This window comes from Vitis vinifera, chromosome 14, assembly GCF_030704535.1.
Source record: "Vitis vinifera cultivar Pinot Noir 40024 chromosome 14, ASM3070453v1".
Lineage (NCBI taxonomy): Eukaryota > Viridiplantae > Streptophyta > Magnoliopsida > Vitales > Vitaceae > Vitis > Vitis vinifera.
In genome coordinates, this window is record NC_081818.1 from 24,291,371 (window position 1) to 24,307,727 (window position 16,357).

At 38.0% G+C, this 16,357-nt stretch overlaps 1 protein-coding gene across 3 annotated transcripts in view; it reads left to right on the plus strand.

Annotated features, from left to right (window-relative positions):
- The window catches only part of LOC100244593 (transportin MOS14), a 72,645-nt gene that overhangs the window by 20,710 nt on the left and 35,578 nt on the right, over positions 1-16,357 (plus strand). For all 3 annotated transcript variants that reach the window (XM_010662335.3, XM_010662334.3, XM_002276561.5), the window contains exons 7-11: positions 2,296-2,424; positions 2,720-2,781; positions 3,202-3,258; positions 5,817-5,940; positions 13,955-14,089. In XM_010662335.3, the coding sequence (XP_010660637.1) occupies positions 2,296-2,424; positions 2,720-2,781; positions 3,202-3,258; positions 5,817-5,940; positions 13,955-14,089 (507 nt within the window). The remainder of the gene's footprint in view (positions 1-2,295; positions 2,425-2,719; positions 2,782-3,201; positions 3,259-5,816; positions 5,941-13,954; positions 14,090-16,357) is intronic.

A 16,357-nucleotide genomic window follows, 5' to 3' on the forward strand; every position in this document is an offset into this window, starting at 1 on the left:
AATAGGGAGGATGCCTAATTTGGAGGATTTAGTCCTTGAATTGGGATGTAGGGTACAAGAGCTTTCATCTATCTAGTTGGGCTTCCATTAGGGACTCTTTTTGAAGTAGAGACATTTTGGAATTGTGTGAAAGAGAGATTTCGCCGAAGACTATCAATATGAAAAAAATGCATTTCAAAAGGATGAAGGGTATGGGGTTGGGGTTTGGAAAAACATTATAAAGGGTCTTTCGAGGTGGGAAATGGTTGGAGGATGAAACTTTGTAAGCATTGGTGGTGTGGGGAAGAACGCTTATGTATGTCTTTCTCCTCCTTGTATACCTTAACATCATTGAAAGTGGCTTGAGTGATGTATGGACCCCATCAATGGAATCCTTGTTCTCTAGACACTTGAATGATTGGGAACTAGGTAAGGTAATGTTGATGTGTTTCTTTCAAGGTTGCAAGAAAGGTCTGCGAAGAAGGAAGATGATGGAGTGATTAAGATGGACTCAAAGAAGGGGATCTTCTCAGTCAAATTTTTATATTCCCTCTTGGAGCCAAGACGTGCAATTTCTTTTCCGGTTGGTATTATTTTGGAATTTTTGGGTCCCATTAAAAGCAAGTTTTTTTTGCTTGGGAAGCTACTTGGGGAAAGTTGGATTAGCTTTAGAAGAGAGGGTGATCATTGGCAAACCAATGTTTTCTTTGCAAAAATGAAGAGGAATCAATTGATCACATATTCTTAGATTGTGTCAAAGTAAGGGAATTATCTTTTCAACATTGTATGGGTTCTTTGTTTCATTGTTAAGGAGAGACTTTTAAGTTGGCATAGGTCTTTTATGGGAATAAAATGCAAGAAAGTTTGAAGAGCTACTCCCTTGTGTGTTTTTTTTGTCAATTTGAGAGGAAAGGAATTGAAGAATGTTCGAAAGTAGGGAGCAACTGATTCAATCACTAATAAAAGTATAGCATTCTGTGTTAGCTTGTACATAGAAAAAGGCTCATTGCCTATAATTGATTTTGTAGATTGAGTGGGATTTGGCTGAGGAAGAGAACAGTTTTGTGTGTTCTCCTGTTATTCGGTAAATCTTTTTGATACCCATTGCATACGTCCCATGTACCTTGGTGTATAGTTCCTCTTTGAATCTTTTAATATATTCTTGCTTGCATATACCATTGAGCTGCATTCTTTAATCATGTCTCATTGATTCCATATAGCATTGAGCTGCATTCTGTTTTTTTTTTTTTTTTTTGATAGGTAAAAGCAATTGTATTGAAAATTAGAAAGTATGCATAACGTATACAAAGCAATCCATTGAGCTTCATGCTATGGGCATAGCCTCATTAATTAATAATTATATTCAACAATGATGGTCGGAGGTGAATTGGAAGCTAAACAGTGGTGATTCTAAAGATTCCCTAAGGAAAAATAAGGATGTCTCCTGCATTATCCATAATATATGGAAGTATCAACTTAATCTCATAGAGTCATTCAGTTTGAATGCTAATGAAGAACATAAGTAAGATGACAGAACATGAAGACCTAGAATGTTGAAGATCGACTCATGTGGTACTTCATTATATGATATATATAGATATATCATCATCTACACCCAGAAACTTGTATGCATTGGAAGTAGCTACACTCAGGGGAATGTAGTTTTTGTCCCCCTTTTTTTTGATAGGCAAAAAAATGTGTATTAAAGATGCCTAACAAACAAAGGGGGTGAATCCCATGAATACATGATGTATACAAGCAGGCTCAAAAAATATACTGGTTTTGTTTTGTTTTTTTTCCTCATCAGGAACCACAAGAGAGGCTCATTATTCATATAAAATGAAAACTAGGGTTCAGGTTTGTGACAAACGCATGAACCCATTGGTTCTGAGTTGGTCAGAGTTGGCATGAAAGGAGGTCAACGACCTAGAGGATCAGTGTCTGTTGTTTGGTTGTTCGGGTGCAATGGGCAGGCTTGTGACAAAACATATAAACCCATTGGTTCTGTGTTGGTCAGATTTACATGAAAGGAGACCTAGAGAATTAGTGTGCCCATTGGTTGCTTGTTGTGGCACAACCTATGCATTGCACACATCATGTCTTAATGCCCCTTTTTCTCATTATAAGAAAGAAATGTTTGGTTATATTAAAAGGGGCTAATCTCCTATTTGAAATGTTAACATAGAGCTTTCACTTGATTCCGAAACCAGTTTCAAGTTTTGCAGGATAAATGATAAGATTGAGCTGTTGATAGAACCTTTGCACTTCATTTCTTTGGATGATCTTTTCTAATTTGAGTTGTCTTTGTTTTTGTAGGGGCTACCCCAGGTTTTGTTGTGCAGAATACAATTTCTTAAAGAAGTGCTTCTTCTACCGGCTCTTAATAATGGAGATGAGAAAGTAATTAGTGGTCTTGCCTGCTTGATGTCAGAAATTGGGCAGGCTGTAAGTATTGAATATTCTACTTGGAGCACAGTTTTTATTTTAAAGTTTTTATGAATCTGTATCTTACACTTATTTATGGTTTAAACATGAATGCATGAGTAGCCCTGTATTAATCAAGCTTCTATTACGAATAATAAGTACATTGATATGAAAATTGGTATCCAAAATTCTGGCAGCTTGTCACCCATAATAAGTGCAAGGGTAGAGAAAGAAAACATTGGATGCATGTTATTGTCAATAATTTGTCTCCAAAATCTTTTTCATTTACTTTTACTACTTGTATGTGGTATAACAGGCACCATCTCTAATTGTTGAAGCAAGCGCTGAAGCACATTTGCTTGCGGATGCACTCTTGAGGTCATTTTTCTATCTTTCAACTTTCTGATATGAAGATTTAACTTGAGAAATCTTGTGCAATATGCATGTGAGAAACTCTTGTTCTATATGCCTTTCAGTATGTGCCCCAAGGTTCCTTCCTATGCAGTGACAGCTCTCTGCTTGAGTGTATATGGTAATTTATGCATGGATTATGTTTAAGAGTACTTAAAACGAGACATAATCTATTTAAATTACTAACACCTCTTATGTGCACTGTACACCCTAATGGCTTGTAACTTGGGTGGCATGCACAAGCAGAGTATAACATTCCTCAGAGTTTGATTATTGCCTCTCTTCCTTGGGATACAATAGTTCATTGAATTTATAGGTTTCTTGAATCTGGCATTTGGGTCCAATTTTTTAGTGTGCAATGTCTTAACATGCTTAATGTTCTGGCAGCTGTGTTGCATTTCCAAGTGAAGACTGGGAGATTGCAGACACCACATTGCAATTCTGGTATTCTTTTTTCTTGTTTTTCTTTGGTTATAGAGTGTTCCTGGGATAGGGTCCAAATCAATATGAAAAGTGGTTCTGCTGGAAAATTTGTGATCAATTGAAGCATGTTTGAGTTGTTTTCTTCCCACAGGATTTGCTATGCCTCTTATGGGATTCACATGCGTTTATTTGTGATTGAAGGCTTAAGTAACATTGATTCTATACTTTTTTCTGAGAGGGCTATAATTGAGCTTCTAAACATGGTGTAAAATTTATTAATGTTTGTGTTGAGATACCAAAGTTTTTTCTGGTTCGTAGGAAGCACACAGATGATGTATAAACTTCTTTGTTTCTATCTGCATATTATAACTTTCCTAATTAGGATACGAGCTCTCACAAGAAACAAATCAGCAGCAGTACACAAATAGATGGGAACTATAGCAGTAAGAGTGACCCTAACTTGAGACTTCTAACTTGATCCTTGTTAAATTACCAACTTCCCTAAAAGTTTAAAATGGTAGGATATGGACCCATACTGTATATTAAGCTAAAACTCTCTCACACGTGGTCCCATACCCACATGTTGAGAAACACAAAATTAGTTGTGGATTACAAAGAAATAGATGGAGACAATAATAGTAGTAGAAACTTGAATTTGGGGCCTCTAGTTGAGCATACCTTTGATACTACGTTAGTCTGCCAAATTTCTTAAAAGCTTAAGCTTGTTAGCATATGCACCAGATATTGCTATTTACCCAAAAAAAAAAAAAAAAACATTCCAAGAGAGGTTTTTTTGCTTCATCGTTCAACATGAATTGGCTCCCAATTACTCCCATGGTCTCTTTCATGGCATTTCTATCAAAGATAGAGGGAAAATCCTATTGGAAAATTGTAAAGCTAACTCTACTTTATGGCATAGTGCGTTAGGCAATTAAGAATGAGATGTATGTAACCAAAATGAGAATGTTTCCCTTGATGAGTGACAATACAATGAGAATTAGAATAATTAACATTCACAAAAAAATAGAGGTGCAAGTGGCATCTTTAGGGTTAAGGAGGCTTACAATCTCCTTGTTGCTTCGAATGATATTGTATTCCCGAATAAGGGCATTTGGGTGGACAAGGTCCCAACTAAAGTTGTGTTTTTTGCTTGGGAGGCCACGTGGGGAAAGGTCCTAACTTTGGATAGGCTACAAAGAAGGGGGTGGCAGTTCCCTAACCGTTGTTTTTTGTGTGGGTGTGAAGAGGAGACTGTAAATCACATTCTTCTACATTGTACAGTGGTCCGGGTCCTTTGGGAGATTGTCTTAGTCTTGTTTGGCATTCAGTGGGTGTTCCCTGAAACGGTTAAAGATATGCTTTTCAGTTGGAGGGGTTCTTTTGTGGGGAAAAAAAGGAAAAAGGTTTGGACTTCCATCCCGTTGTGTATTTTTTGGACGGTTTGGAAGGAAAGGAATAGATTAGCTTTTAGGGGGGGATTCTTATCTATACAGAAACTCAAAAATTCTTTTGTATGTAATTTGTGGAGTTGGGCTAGGGTGTATATTGGAGAGGAGTCCTCTTCACTCTTAGGTTTTCTAGAGTGGCTCGCGTCCAATTGAGGGTAGGTAGGATTGTGGGCTTCTTGTGGTTTTTGGGTTTGACTGCTTTGTATACGTCCTGTATGCTGTGTGGCTTTTTGCCTTTTTAATATAACATCTGCTTACTTATCAAAAAAAAAAAAAAAAAATAGAGGTGCAAGGAATTGGAACATGCTAGAAATTTCTCTATGGCGGTTTGTCATGTTGGAGCAAAGACCTATAAATGCATGAATTTGTAGGAGTGATTTGATTTAAATTGAAGCCATCTAAATTCAGTAGGTGAGGTAAAAAAGGATGTGAATGAAGGTTACTAAAAACAACATGACTATTTTCTCCATTAGATCCTTGCCAGTATATATATTTTTTTATGAGAAAACATGAAAGGAGGAAATTGTGATATTTTCTATAATAAAAAACATGATCATAGGTCACTAGGAATGTAATGGTGGAAATGAGGATCATTTTGTTAGTCACCACACTCTTACTAACATCCCATTCTACCTTTCTATCATAAATAACATGATCCCTGGGGATCTAATGGAGTGTATGGCTCTAACTAGAGCTGAATGACAAAAAGAATCCATATAACTTATCCCAGGTGGTTGGTATTGGGCTGATTTGGGTTTGATTTGAGGTATTTCTTTCCTTAATTTATATGGTTATATTTTTGTCAAACCTGTTCAGTACTTTTCTTGGATGATTCCATTACATGTTCAGTTTCATATAAACATGCATGAAAAAGAATATGCTTGCTAAAGTGCCAAGGAATATTTTGATCTCAAGCTCCTATACTTTTTATTTTTATTTTTATTTTTTTGAAGATTAGACCTCAAGCTTTTGTATATTATGTTCTGTTGAAGTAGATAAATCTCTATGTACCTGATGAAGCTTTTCTTATGTAGTTCTAATGATGCACATAATGTGGAAGCTTTTGATATGTTTAGTGTCAAACATCAAAGTTTGATAATTGTGAGTTTGTTTCGTTATTTTGCTTTCCAGGTCTAGTCTTGCAAGTTATATTCTTGGACTTGACTCCGATAGTGGAAAAAATAAGAAAGATGTTGAAGACATGTTTTCTCCTGTATTCTCAGCATTACTGGATGCTTTTCTATTGCGTGCTCAGGTTTTTCTCATCTATCTACCTTGTTCTATTTTGGGTTTCCTGATGTTCAATTACATGCTAAGGTCTTCTTTCTTAGTCTATCCGACTTTGTTCTATTTTAGGTGTGAAGTAATTCTATTTGGCTTTTGAGTAAAATGCATTTATTTGCTATTGATTTTTTTTTTTTTTGATAGATAAAAGGAAGTATATTAATCAAAAAGAGGAAACACCAAAAACTAGTGCCCTCAAAGTATACAGGTGGTATACACACCGCCTTCCCTTAGAGTCTATCCAGTCTAAAAAACTTACAAGAGAAGAAGGGCTCAAAACTAAGGAAATCCTGACCCAAGACCAAAGATTACATACAAAAGAATATTTCAATCTTTGAAGTGAAAGCTCCTCATTCCTAAAAACTAATCTATTCCTCTCCTTCTAGACTGACCAAAATATACATAAGGGAGCCATTTGCCAAGCCTTCTTGCGACCTTTCCCCACAAACACTCCATTCCATCCAAGAAGAGTTTCCTTCACTGTACACGAAAGAGTCCAAGACATACCAAAAAGGGAGAAAAGAAGATTCCACAAGACCCGTGTCTTAACACAATGAAGTAAGAGGTGATCCACCGTTTCTAATTCAAATTGGCAAAGAAAACACATGTTTGCCAAAGAGGACCCCCTCATTTGAAGTTGCTCCAAAGTTAAGACTTTACCCCAGGAAGCCGCCCAAGCAAAGAAAGCTACCTTAGTAGGCACTCTTACCCTCCAAATACTTTCGCTAGGGAACATAGAAGAACCCCTGAGCTCCAAAATAGAATAAAGAGACTTGACTGAGAAAGTGACACCATTTGAAGCTGTTCAGATCACTCTATCTTCCTCCTCCCTTTGCACCCGGAAAACTTGGATCTTATGCAAAAAAAGCTCCACCAACTCGATCTCCCAATCATTAAATGCCCTTGCAAAAAGAGGAGTCTAGCCATCCCCATCACCAACGGGGTTCCAAACCTTCGAAACCCAAGCATTCTTAGACAAGGAGATGGAAAATAAAGAGGAGAAGGACTCACAAAGTGGCTCATCTCCACACCACTTGTCCGTCCAGAATCTCACTTTTTGCCCACTATCCACATGGTAGGCTAACCTACCATCTAAAAGCAACCACTCATTCCTAATTGCTTTCCAAAGCCCAACACCGTATCTCTCATTTACTTCCCGAGCACGCCATCCCCCCTCCTCTTCGCCATACTTGTGACTTATAACTCGCCTCCAAAACGCCTCTCTTTCATTAGCATACCGCCAATTCCACTTACACAAGAGAGCGCTATTCATCAGAACTAAGTTTCTCACACCTAACCCACCTTTCTTTTTATCCAAGCAAATCAAGTTCTACATGACAAGGTGTGGCTTTTGGACAAGAGCTCCCCCACCCCACAGAAAATCCCTCTGAATCTTCTCCAATCTCAACCTCACTTTTCTTGGCAAGTAAAAGAGAGACATAAAGTATAAAGGCATGCTAGAAAGAGTACTTTGGATTAGGGTGAGTCTCCCTCCTTTAGATATATACTGCTTCTTCCACATAGCAAGCCTTCTACGAAAACGCTTTTCAACCCCATCCCACACAGCCATTGATTTGAAAGGTGCCCCTAAAGGCAAACCCAGATAACAGGAAAGGAGCCTACCCACTTTACAACCCAACTCCAAGGTCAAACTCTCTATATCATGCACCCTACCCATCGAGATCAACTCACTCTTCTCTAAGTTGATCTTCAACCCTGAACACGCCTCAAACCACATGAGAAGCGAACTTAGATAGGTCATCTGATCCAAAGACTCCTCACAAAAAACGAACGTGTCATCCGCGAATAACAAATGCAAGATTTGAACCCCCTCACCACTCCTATCTCTCACCCTCCACCCAGATGACAAGCCCCCACTAATAGCCCTTCTCAACAAGCAACTAAATACCTCCATGGTTATCACAAACAAATAAGGGGAGAGGGGATCTCCTTGTCTCAACCCCCTTGAGCTTTGGAAAAAACCAGAAGGAGAACCATTAATTAAAACAGAAAATTTCACAGTAGAGATACACCAATCTATCCACTTTATCCATATCTCCCCAAAACCTATCTTTTTAAAAACTGCCAACAAAAAGCTCCATCTAACATGATCATAAGCCTTCTCTATATCCAACTTACATAACACACCCCCTACATTGTCTTTCAGCCTTGAGTCCACAACCTCATTTGCAATCAAAACTACATCCAAAATCTGTCTACCCTTCATAAAGGCATTTTGGGACTCTGAGATCACTTTCCCTTTCACCTTTTTAATTCTATTAGCCAACACCTTGGCCAACAACTTGAAGAGGCTGCCTACAAGGCTAATTGGCCTGAAGTTTTTCAGATCTTCTGCACCTCTCTTCTTTGGAACTAAAACCAAGAAAGTTGCATTTAATGGTTTAACAAATCTGCCCCTCTCATGGAATTCTCTAAAAAAACCCATGATCTCAATCTTCACCATGGCCTAACAAAACAACCAATAAGCTATGATAAAGCCATCCGGACCGGGGGCTTTGTCCTTGCCTAGATCTGAAAGTGCTGCAAACACTTCTCCTTTCGAAAAAGGAATCTCCAGCCCATCAACCTCACTACTAGCTAACCTCGTGAAAGACAACCCCTCAACACAAGGACGCCACCCCCTTTCTTCAGAATACAACTTTTGAAACGCCTCCACCACACTATTTTTTAAATCATTCTCCTCCGTATGCCAACAACCATTCACTTTCAACTTGGATAACCAATTTCTTCTGCTGTGAGCATTCACCATCTTGTGAAAGAATATGGTGTTATTGTCCCCCTCCTTCAACCATAGTTCCCTAGACTTCTGTCTCCAAGAAATTTCTTCCCTCAACACCCAAGTCTTATAAGACTCCTTAGCCTCCTTTCTTGCTTCACAATCTTCCAGATTCAAAGTTGAATATTTCTCCAATCATCCCAGTACTCCACCCGTCTGAGAGCTTCACTCTTTTTAGTGTCAATTGTACCAAACACTTTTTTATTCCAATTCTTCAAAATATCTTTTAAGGCTCTCAGTTTTGCATCCAAAACAAAGCTGAAAGTCCCAGTAAAAGATAAACTCCCCCACCACTTCTTCATCTGATCCTTGAACCCCTTTTCCTCTAGCCACATGTTCTCAAATCTGAAAGGTGAAGGATCTCTCTTCAAACCTCCACCTTCAAGGAGGATGAGAAAGTGATTAGAGATTGGTCTGGGAAGGATCCCCTGCACGGCCCCATTGAACATACTGTCCCAATTATCTGTCGCTAAAAACCGGTCCGGCCTAGACTGGGACTGGTTATTTAACCCGCCTCGCCATGTAAAAGGACCCTCTTGTAAAGGAAAGTCCCTTAGGTCCAAATCCTCTACCACTTCTGAAAATCTCCTCATTGAAACAAAAAGCCCACCCCCCTACTACGCTTCTTTGGATATCTGACCATGTTGAAATCCCCTCTCCCCCACACACACCAAGGGTCACCCCATAAACCTTTTATTGACCCAAGCTCCTCCTAGAAATCTTCTCTATCCCTACTGCTTTCCGGCTTATACACTCCAGTGAACACCCACATCAACCCATCCACACAATTCTTAAACCGACATGAAACCATAAACATCTCTTCTTCCACCTCCACCAATTCAACCAATCTGTTGTCCCAAAACACCAGAACACCTCTAACTACCCCCCCGGAATTGATTGCTCTCCAGTCTAGATGCCTTCCTACCCTAAGACTACGAACAAGCCCCATTCTCATTTCCTTGATTTTAGGTTCTTGTAGGCAAACCACATCCACTTTTTTGGATTTTATGACTAATTTAATGACTTTTTTCTTATCACTGTCGCTTGCCCCTTTGACATTCCATGATAAAATCCTTATTTTCATTTGCACCCCGATCCAGAAGCCCCTCTAGACATACCTGCATTGGTAGCCACCTTAGCTCTTTTATAGCTTACTGTCCACTCCAACTTCTTTAATTCCCTGCTGGATTTTGAAGCCGAAGACTTCGTCTTTCTATACGCCCCGTTCTGGCTCTTATTTCAATTCTCCCCTTCATTCTCCTCAAAAGGTACAAAATTTCCTCTTCAAACCCTTCTGTCGGCATACCCAGACAATGATTGAACGTCGCAAGGCAGCTAGAACTCCATCCTTCATCACTCTCCCCCTCTTCCTGTTGAAGGGCCATCCTTTCCACTAATGGACTCTCAAAACCCGATCCAAATGGAACAATAGCTAGCTCAGACACACTTGCACCGCCAAGCGAAGCCCACAAAGGCTCGTTCCACCCTTTGCGGGCCGAAAAATCTTCCATCAACTCATCACGCAACAGATCCTTGCTCCTCGCCCCTTCTGCTGACCCAACCAACCCACTGGAAGCCCCCTTCGTCCCCATCATAGCCAAATCGGGCCCCAAGAAAGGAGTAGTAGAAGAAACCCCAAGCCCCAAAGAGAGAAAAGAGAGTTTGTGGCGAAGGGGATACTTAGATGCTTCATCCAATAGCGCCTCATCGGTGAGCTTTAGACGGCCAAGAGACGAACCCCCGACATCAGCACCTTCCATGGCTAGGAGCTCCTGCTCTAGCCCCGCAATGTCCCCGATAAGCTTAGAGAGAGCCTTAGAAGGGAAGGGCTCCCCAAAAAGACTCGGATGGGCCTCAGAAAACAAAGGCCCAAAAGGCCCTTTGAAACCTTTCGCAAGCCCGAAACCACAAGACTTAAGGAATTAAGGCCCTCGGCCCAGCTCGTTCCACCTCTTAAATCAGTCCCATTTGCACTTTTTCAAGCCTCCCAACATTCAGACTTGGGCCCAGGCCCACTCGCAAAAGAGCTCGCTGTAGGAACTTGAGCCGACCTACCCCCTACACCCTCTGTAGTCCTTTGCCTTCTGCCACACTCAACCTGCACATCTGACCCCCTGTTTTGAATTTCAAAATGCAGCTCCCGTACACTAGCACCAACGCGTGCACTGCCCCTACCTTCATGCCTAACCTCACACCCTTTTCTAATCTGTAGACAGGAGCTTCACTCAACTTGAGACACCTGCGAGGAAGCTTCCCACCACAGACTAATCTCCCAACTAATGTTACCAGCCTCCATCTGCAAAGACCCTGGCCATTTCTTCCCCGAAACTTTAACCAAAATCTGAGCCCATTGCAACTAGGAAAAGAAAGCTGTTTCCTCATCCACAACAACAAACCCTCCACAACACTCTCCAATTCTCTTAAATACCTCTCTACTCCAAAGATGGAGAGGAAGTCCTACAACCCTCACCCAAGCTTCCTTAGCATGGCTCTTTTTCCAAGTACATCCCATTTCCGATCCCCACCTTTGCAAGAGAAACTCTCTATTTTTGAATCGTTTGCTCTCTCTTAAAAGCACCATATCAACTTCACATTTATTTTCAAACTCAAATAACACAAGGGCCCCACCTAGCCTGGAAATTCTTAAATCCCCCTTAAGCAACCAACTTTCAAACTCCCACCTCTTCAAGGAAGGTAGTAGGGGAACAAACTCAAGACTACCACCAAAACAGCCAACCAGACAACGCCCTAGCTGCTCTTCCTTGCAAAGTAGTTTCCGGTCTCCCAGGTGCACCCTTAAGGATTCCCCTGACTCCCATGTCTTCCTTGTCACAACTTCTGCAAACGATCCTGACTCTTTCTCTGAACCTTTGACACTACTCCCCACCTTATAAGAGGTTGGAACAGTTGGGAAGAAATTCCTCACAGCTGGAGTGGAGAACCCAAGAGCCCTTAACTTCTTAGCCAATAGTAACCAACCCCTTACTAAACCTTTTCCTTTTGGAAATACAAGACAGAACTTCTTAGCTTCCACATCTCTGACCGAGCAGAGTAAAAACCTACCAGCCTCATTAGAACGACACTCCAGCTTAAACTTTCTTCCTCCTCCTTCCCAAACTTTTAAACGCCTCGAACTTGACTCGCCTCTACACTAGCTTCCGCACCTTCCAACAGTAGACTTAAGCTCTTTTCTCCAAATCTTATCCAAGAGGTAAAGCCTTTGCTCCTTTCCAAAATCGATCCTCTCAGTTTGCTATTGAAATATTATGCCTTACTCTAGAAGAGTTTGGATGTTCTGACGTAGGGCAACCCTATTATGGTTGTCTACAATCAAATAGGTGGGCTAGGGTTTTAATCTTTTAGGATTTAAGGAGGGAAACAACAATAAAATTATACTAGTGGGAGAAAAAATTAAAATAAAAAATAGGAAAAGAAAAATAAAGAAAGAAAATAGAAGAACCTTAGGCCCTATTAGCAAACTGTTCTTGAAAACAGAACTTAGCAAACATGTTTGACAATTTTTTGACAGAAAACAGTTTTCTTGAGAATTTGTTTCGAAAACATGTTTTTTAGAACACATTTTAGGTGTTTCAAGTTGTTTTTTTTTAAAGTGTTCCAAGCAACAATTGAAAATATAGAAAATACTGTGGGAACTTGTATATTCTATATAAGTGCATAGTACCTTTATGGAGAATAGGATGGGAAAACTATTTTTCATATTTGAGTTCTCAAATAGAATTTTGTTCCTAAAAACAATTGAGAACTCTTTTTAAAAATTGTTTTATGAGAATAGTTTTTGAAAACATTCTCAAACAGACCCTTAGAGTCTCACTAAGACCTTCTAGGAGTTTTAACTATTAAAAAAAAAGTAATAAAGTGTTATGATTGAAAATTGCAATATTTGTGAAACTTTTTTTTTTTTTTTTTTGATAAGTAAGAAATGCAATGTTTGCGCAACTTGATATTATTTTTTCACTATTAGTTTTTTTTACATCAATTAGCCTTATTTATAGGCTTTAGAATGCCTTATAAATTGAATTAAACCATGAAAAAAAGAAACCTAAATTATAGAATGACATACTAGGATTCTTATCCATTTCCTAAAACCCCTAAATCTTGGAAAAATAGAATTAAAAAGAAAATAGAATTTTTATTTTTATTTTTATTTTTTATTTTATTTATTTATTTATACACTTTTAAAAAGTTCTTGTAATAAGACTTTTTGTATAAAGAAGATTTCTAGTTATAAAAATGATTCAAATAGAAATCTTAGAAAAAGAAAACTTTCTTTTTTTCTAAATAGAAAGTTTAGAAGTATAAAAAGCCTTTAAGGATAAATTTTCAATAAAAAAACTTCTCAAATTGTATATCAAACTCAAGTATCAACTGCTAATTGATTATGACTCTAGAGAACTTGAAAAGCTGTACCTAAATACCTTTGACAGAGTGATTATAATTTCTTTATTTCCTTTCATTCATTTTTTGAGTAGATTCTGGATATTCATCCCCATCAAGTTTGTTACATGTTGTTTCTAGTTTTAATTTTATAACTTCTTTGGCTTCTCTTATGATTGAGAAAAAAGCATTTCTATTTTTTCTCGTCTGGACGAATCAGTTCATTGGTTCAGAATTTATATTTTTTTCTTCTATTGATCAGATGCTATATTAAATTCTTTTTAGGCATTATGATTGAGAGATACTTGTATTTTTATTGCATTCTATAGGTAAATTGGGCCTGGCATTGTCGGCTGGCTTCCAATGGTTCATTGTTATTTATAAATATCACTTCATGACTTTTTAGCAGAATTGATTCATGAGAGGCAGGAACATGGGTTCTACTAGAGGTGCCGGGATCATAATTTTTAATATTTGAAATTGGCTATTGAATTTTGAGCCTGCTTTTGTTAATGTTCTTTTGTGCTGTTCTAGTGTCTCTTGGCTTGAAGAGCAGCTCACTCTTCCTTATATTTCTAAAATTTCTATTATTTTAATGAATAGTTTATTTCTGATTTGAAGATTCACCTATTGCATAATTCAGTAAGTATTACATTATAGGAAATGCCTTATCTTTCTAGTGCACATACTTGCAAACAGCTGTGTTTCTGATGTTATATCTAGTATATTTATGGTAGTTATTTTAATTTCCAATACAAGATACCCAGTTGAACTGAAATATTTTCTTTGATAGGTAGATGATTCTACATTTAACGACGAGAGTGGAACACTTGATCTGCCTGATGGCCTTGTACATTTTAGGATGAATCTTGTGGAACTTTTGGTGGATATTTGTCAGCTTCTAAAGTCTACTACATTCATACAAAAGGTGATTAATCAAGAGAGTATTTTTTTTTCAATATGTATATGATAATTACCTGCAACAAACAGTGATAAAATTTATCTTTCTGCAGTTATGTTATACAAGTCAAGTAGCCTAAAGAAATTCTAAAAGAATGCCAAAACTATACATGAGCTTTGTGTTTCATAGACCTAAAAATTGGAGTGTTTTAGTGATGTAGGACAACCCTAGGATTTGTTTTTTTTGATAGGTATGTAGGACAACCCTAGGATGGTTGCCCACAATCGAATAGGCGGGCTTGGGTTTGTATCGTTTAGGGTTTAAGAAGTGGAAGAAGGGATAATGTCTATGGTAACAAAATAAAATTAAATGAAATAGAGAGAGAGAAGATAAGAGGAAGAAGAAATAGAAACCTTAGAGTCTCACCTAGAAGAAAATCAATGGGGTGTTACTATTGAAAATTGCAAAGTATGCAAGAAAGCGAATATTATTAATCATCAATTTATTTTGGTTTACATCAATTAGCTTTATTTATAGGCTTTTCTAAGAAATCCAAAGTCTTTTAGTATTCTAATAACCTATTATGACTTTAATTTTAATTCTCTTATAACCTAATGAGCTATTCCTAATTGGACTCCAAAAAATATTAAAAAATATTAATCCTAATTTAATTCCAACTAATACTAATCCCAATTAAAGTTTATTTATGTCTTTTCTTTCTTTTCTTGAATATGCTTTAAAAGGCTTTCCCCCCATCATTTGGTTAGATGCTTTGTAATTCCTATATTTGATTACTATTCTGATTAAAAAAATATGTTGTTACCTTTTGGTTTTTGAGAAACATTATTGCCCTAATCATCAGGTTCTTTAGACCAAGTTTTGACTTGAGAGGTGGTCTGGAGTGAACTTGTTGAAAGAGCCTGTCCTTTTCTATTCTTTTTTTTTTTTTGATAAGTGCCTTTCCTTTTCTATTCTAGTCTTGCTACTACAAAAAATGCTAGTCATGGATGTATTGAAGGTGGAGGGTGAGTCAAGGACTTTGGAAATTTGTGTTAGGAGGTTCTTTTAGGATTGAGAGGTGAAGGTGGTGGGTTGTTTTCAAAGTGCATTCCCTTGGTAAGTTGGCAAAGGAGTTGGGAGGACAATTATTCTGGAGGGGAGTCAAAGAGAGGCGTTTTATGGTCAATTTTTTTATAACTCATTGTCTTCTGAAATTGTGATTTTAGTACCCATCAAAAGAGATTTGGGCCCCTAATGCTTCTTTTAGAGCTTGTTTCTTGTGAAGATGACATTCTTTTCATTGTGAAGAAGCTTAATTGTTGTAGGATGATCTGTCTGCAATTTTTGATTTTAGTGGGAGCTTATTTGGGCGATTATCTGCTGGGAAAATGGCAGAAGAAAGTGTGGAGATTAGCTCCCCTGTGTTTGTTCTGCTGTTTATTGAGAGCTGAATGGAAGGGTCTTTAATGAGGAGCTTGTTGATTAGAGTTTGAAAGAGTTTTTTGTTAAAACTCTTTTGGATTCATCTGATGTTCCCTTGGGGATGGGAAAGTGCTCTCCCATGATTTCATTGATACATTAAGCATTGATTGGATTGTAGTTCCCTTTTGCATTTTTGCCTTTATGTTTTCTTTGTGGTGCTCTTTATATGCTTCTGGTCTACATGGGTAGTACCCCCACATATTTTTAGGCATCATTTAAACAAATTGATTTGTTCATATAAAAATAAATTAATAACTCAATAAATTAATTACTGCCCCTAATCATCACATTCTGCTAGTTTTTACTTTTGGACTATGATACAATATAATCCTAGGCCACTCCACAAACTACATAGCCTTATATCCAAATTAAAGGGGTATTTGAATCCTATTTTCCATTCAGCTCTATCTATTTGAGCTGTTGAGTGCAGGGATGTAGGGCTCTTTGGCTTTCATGGTTGCATTGACTGGGAGAAAGATTTTAGGATTTTCCTTTTTTTGGACATAAACTGAAAGAAAGTTTGAGGGAGAAGAAACCACTGCATGCAACTTCTAGCACTGCTCATTTTTTTGCAAATAGACATATAACATATACACATCACCCACTGAAATAAGAGGAGCAGAAAAGCCATCCATGATAAAAGTTGCCTCCTTGAATAACCCTTTTCTTTAGGATGATAAAGCCCTAATGATCTTTCATTTCCTCATCTAAACCATACCAGTGTAAATCTCCATACAACTTCTATTGGTCATGGAAATTTAAATTGGTATCTTGGACATGTGAAAAGTAGACTCATCTTCACTAGGATTGCTT